The sequence below is a fragment of the Tasmannia lanceolata genome, unplaced genomic scaffold, assembly GCF_043159265.1.
Source record: "Tasmannia lanceolata isolate RefF3 unplaced genomic scaffold, GAP_Taslan_0.1 ptg000016l, whole genome shotgun sequence".
Classification (NCBI taxonomy): Eukaryota; Viridiplantae; Streptophyta; class Magnoliopsida; order Canellales; family Winteraceae; genus Tasmannia; species Tasmannia lanceolata.
The window spans coordinates 1,113,572-1,118,527 of NW_027518693.1; the positions used below are offsets into that span (position 1 = coordinate 1,113,572).

Here is a 4,956-nt window from a genome sequence, read left to right on the forward strand (position 1 = left end):
CTCCTTTTCCAAACTTTTCTAAAAAATTCCTTCAATCCAAACAGGGCCCAAGGCGCTGTTCCTTTCTAAGTAAAATGGGGGTAAAACACATTTTACAACCCATAAAATGCGTTTTTCACCCATTTTGCATAGAAAGAAATAAATTCAGAGACAATTGCAGGTGGAGAGCTCAAAATGGCGATTGTGGTGCTTTTTAGAAGGCCACAAATGGAAAATCTGATCAACGGCCAATTCAATCCGGGTGTGTTGATCTAGCCGTCCATTGCCTTTGATTGTCATCCTGTTTAAACGTGGCATATGCTTGGTGGGCCAGTCCTTGTTTCCAAAAGATGTAACACAGTCATTGTCTTTCTATGATTAAGCTAGTTGAATTCAGCATATATCTCCAACCATTAAAAGCAAAAAAAACATTATAAAAAGTATTAAGAGATATGATTCAAGGGGAGCAAGCACTTGGCAGGACACAATGCTCTACAACTCCTCTAGCCAATTATAGATTTGGCCGAGTCGACCCAAATTTAGCTAGGGTGCAACTCGGGTCGGGTTTGATCGGGCTGAGGCAACCCTCGCCCAACCCGAGGTAGCGTTACCTCAACCCTAACTTGACCCGACCTGAGCCTTGAGTCGAGGAGGTTAGACCCTAATCAAACTCGCATTAATCTGATTCTCATTCTAGAAGTAAGAATCAATTCTTATTTTTTTGGAGTGCTTCCAGAATTAGAATCACGGTTTTTTTTTTTTGAAATGGATTTGAATTCTTTTTTTTTTTGAAATGGAGAATTACGGTTTTTTATCTCACTTCTAATCAATTTCGTTTCTTTCTTTTTTTTTTATCTCAACCCATATGACCTGATTTTCCAAATTGGGTCCGTTTGAGTTCAGCTTATCTCAGGGCAAAACAAAATATTTACCAAAAAAAAATCAACCCGAACCTGACCCGATTTTTAGGTAAAAGCTCAATCCGAATTACAAAAAATCGACCCGAGTTGCAACCCTAAATTTGCTGTGAAGTCAATATAAAATTAGAGTAACGGATCAAGGTCAGGGTCGGGCTGCCCAAGGTGTCAACCCTAACCCAACCCGAAATCAAATTACGTTTCCTTATTTCTCAACCCTAACCTGAGGAAATGCGAACCGAACCCGAGCCAGAATCGGGTTGAACAGGTCCAGTTCGGGTTGAGCCAGACCCAAGTTCTACCCTTTATTTTAGCCCTTCCGAGTCAATTAAAAACTCAAATAAAATTAAAAATATACTCCAAGTAAATAAAAAGCTCGGCCTATTACGAACAAACTTACTCAACTCGGCCGAGTTGAACCTGGCCGAGTCTATGTCCGCAGTCCAAGTTTTAACACAGCAGAAAACTCAATGCACAGTGCTCTAAAAATATATATATGTGCAAGAAATCATGATACATCACCACTCTTTGGAGTGAGTAAGAGATAACAATATCCATAACAAAAGCCTTTTCCACAACATCAAGCAGAGGGATAGATATCTCACCATAAACAGAGTTCAATACTAAAACAAAGCAACTCTTAGGAATCAACAACACCATACTGTAAATTACACATACTTGGGTCTTCAGCCCACATTGATCTAAGCAACTTGAGCAAAACCCTAGCCTTGTTCTTAGCCCTGCAACAACATTGGCTTTGAAGAAGTAAAAGAAGCTGTGTTAAAACTCCTTCACTAACAGCTTCTTCGCGAACCCGTAACGATTCATAACAGATGATTAAGAGCGACCCAACCGCACTTGCACACCCTTCGTGATCAGACACTCTAAAAACCATCTTCACAAAAATATGAACAGATTTTGGATTATTAATGGCAGCCCTTTTGCCACTCTCTAGTTCTAAGAGTAGTTCTAGTGTAGCCAAAGCTCTTGGTACATCACATTTATCCGAATTCGAAAGGTATGCGATTAGGCCATCGACCCCGCCTTCTTTAACGACATTTTCTCGATTCAATTCTAAAGAACATAAGCCCCACAAAGCTCCGATTGCTGCATTGGACGCCAATTGATCGGAATTTTGGTGAAGGAGTGATACAAGGACTTGTAAAATGGCGAGCGTTTGTCCAAAAATGAAACAAAGCTGTTGGGTTTCCATTGAGGAACAAATTTCCTCAACTAGATGACATAAACTTATCTTGATCTTAATGCTTCCCTGATTGAATAAAATGAGGAAAGATGCTAAATTGGAGGTTTCTTTGAGTAAGTTGAGAGAGCCCAATTTGGTACAAGGTGACAAGTTCACAAGACAATTGAGAGCTTCTTCTGAAAGCTCTAAATCATCCTTAGAGGGTTTGGTTTCTATGCAAGGATTTTGAAATAACATTTGAACTATTATGGGATAGAAGCCTAACCGAATAATGCGAGCCCTTTTCGAATCGGATTCTTTCAATAAACTTCTGATCTTTCTGAGTATCTCGAGCCGGATTGCAAAGGTGGATTCCTCTGAGATAAGGTGGTCTTTTAGGGTAGCTAAGGAACGGTCAGGATCAGTAGAATTTGGGTTTTCGGGATCGAATTGTGAATCCATCAGAAGCCATTGATTGATCAGATGGCGAAGAGTGTGGTTTGGAACCATGGATAAATCATGGAGTCTCTGCATTGTAACAGGACATGTAAGATTTCCATCTGAAAGCCATTTCTCAATGCTTGATCTCTCGTAGGTTTGGCCTGTACTAAGTGTAACTGGATCAGTGAATAAGTCTAGACTGATTGGGCATCTGAATAAATGAGGAATGCCCATTTGGGTCTCCTCTAACAAAGACATCCAAACATTCACAAGACAAAAAAAAATGACACACAAATAAAAGAGAAAGAATGGAGGGGCTTGAACAGATTGAAAATCTAAGATGTGGGTTTACTATCAAATGCAATGTGGAGCTAAGAAAATGGTAAAAAAAGAAGAAGGAAAGAAATGGAGAATTACCCAAGTAAGACTAGATATATTTATATTTATGGTAGTTGGTGAAAACCAAAAACTCAATTCAGTTATCTTCCAAGTCTTTTTTTTTTTTGGGTAGGTATCTTCCAAGTCTTAAACTAAGGAGGGATGGAAAAGTGGAATTGGGTTTTCAAATCAGAGGCTTAATGAGCATAGAATACAAGAAAAAATGGAAAAGCAAAGATGTGTTCTGAGTGTACACACTTTCTCTGGAAAGAAGGCAGAGAAAGGAAAGCTCAAATCTATTGACAATACAAGAAAAAGGCAGGGATGGAGGAGGTGGTGGGACTGTTGAGAAACTTAATGCAACTATGAGGATACAGATTTTACAGCTCTTAGCATTGTGGACTGACAATAGATCAGAGATGCAAATGAAGAATAACAGAAAAGGAAAGAAAATAAAGTGCAACTTATTTGGAGGAATCAGATGAAAACAACTTCCTACAAACACTAGAGATAACAATGATTGTCCTTATCCTGCATAGCCAGTGATAGAATAATAGAGGGCCAAATTTATATTAGCCAGTCAAACTGACCCACTTGGACCATTTAAAAAATAAAAAGAAATTGCTTTGAATGCCAACTAAAACAAGTAAAAAAACAGAGAGTAATGGTAGTCACAAGACTCATGAGAAGGACAATCAATTTGAAATACGAAAGGGATCAATCAAGTCAACAGCGGATAGTAGTACTTGCCAAGAATATCTTATTCCACATCATTTAAGCGTATACACAATACCATTGGTGTATAGAGAATGGCAAGGTAGAGATGATGGGCCCCACTAATATTTTGTCATGGGCCTACTGTACACTCAATTGCATTTGATGGAGATCAGATCAGGAAAATTTTGAAAGGGTATCTTCTGGAAGGGAGATGATATTTTCACATGAAAAAAATGACTTACCACCACAGTTAAAGTTTTAATTACGAAGACCTTTAATATATAATCATATCCCTAATATTTATCATTTCTCTCTGAATTGTGTAAATTAAAAAAATTCAAGGAAAAAGTTTTCCTCAAGAACATCATGTTCTCTGCTCATTTTCCCCAGTGAATAGCTACCTTTTGAATGTGAACCACTTAAATTTGCATTCTTTCTCTTTGATTTATACTTCTTTTGAGTCCTACTTCCTTGTTTTTTTTCTTAAATAGAAAACTAGAAAATTATCCCTAATTCAACCAAAAAAAGAATTAGAAAAAAAATAAATAAATATTTTATTATAAACTAAATTATATATAAATTTTCTAATGATGTGCATATTACTTTAAGATTTATTCCAAAATAAAAGAGAGAAAGATCTTGATAAAAAAACTAAAATAATAAAATAGGGAGTCAATAAAAAGCAATTAATATTAGAAATAACAAATTCTTTATTATTGGGTATTATATATTTTTTAAGAGTTTTTGTATGTGTTATTTATCATACAGATGCTATAATTTTCTGGCCCTTGGATCTTGATTTTTTCTTGATTTTTTTTTTTAATTTCATGCATTTCTCATTTGCGCTTAATTTCAAAAATGATAAAGATAGGCAAAATTAAAGTCACTTAGGAACAATGATAGCATGCAAGTTTTGGGTCCCACAAGGGAACATGTATGTAGAATAAGATTGTTGATCTTGTAAAACATCGTTAGGCACTTAGGCAGGCCACATGTTCTTGGTCCCATTCTTTCCTTAAAGACGGCTGCATTTCACCCTTTTCTCGCTCTTTTATCTATCTATCTATCTATAATATATGCTAACCACGTTTCTTTCCATTGTATGAGACAGCCAATCACCGTATATGTGGCAATCACCGTATATGTGGCAATCAAGCCTGTTGAATCCTTCAAACGTGAAGTAAATCAGCCCCTCTGCAGTCATATAGATACACCAGAGTTGGCTGTCCCGAGTAAAAAAAGGGGAAGATATATCATTTACCATTTTATTTTATTTTGAAAAAACTTTTACAGAAATATTTTCTACCATGGATTTTTTTACACCATAGCAAGGGTATGGCC

At 36.7% G+C, this 4,956-nt stretch overlaps 1 protein-coding gene across 1 annotated transcript; it reads right to left on the reverse strand.

Annotated features, from left to right (window-relative positions):
* Positions 1-1,464: 1,464 nt before the first annotated feature.
* Positions 1,465-3,378, reverse strand: LOC143848552 (U-box domain-containing protein 26-like). The gene has a single exon (XM_077357509.1). It carries the CDS (start codon positions 2,776-2,778, stop codon positions 1,537-1,539), a length of 1,242 nt encoding a protein of 413 aa, XP_077213624.1. The 5' UTR covers positions 2,779-3,378; the 3' UTR covers positions 1,465-1,536.
* Positions 3,379-4,956: the final 1,578 nt, after the last annotated feature.

Excerpts from the sequence above, each read along its gene's own strand:
- LOC143848552 (XM_077357509.1), bottom strand. The coding sequence starts at position 2,778 with ATGTCTTTGTTAGAGGAGACCCAAATGGGCATTCCTCATTTATTCAGA.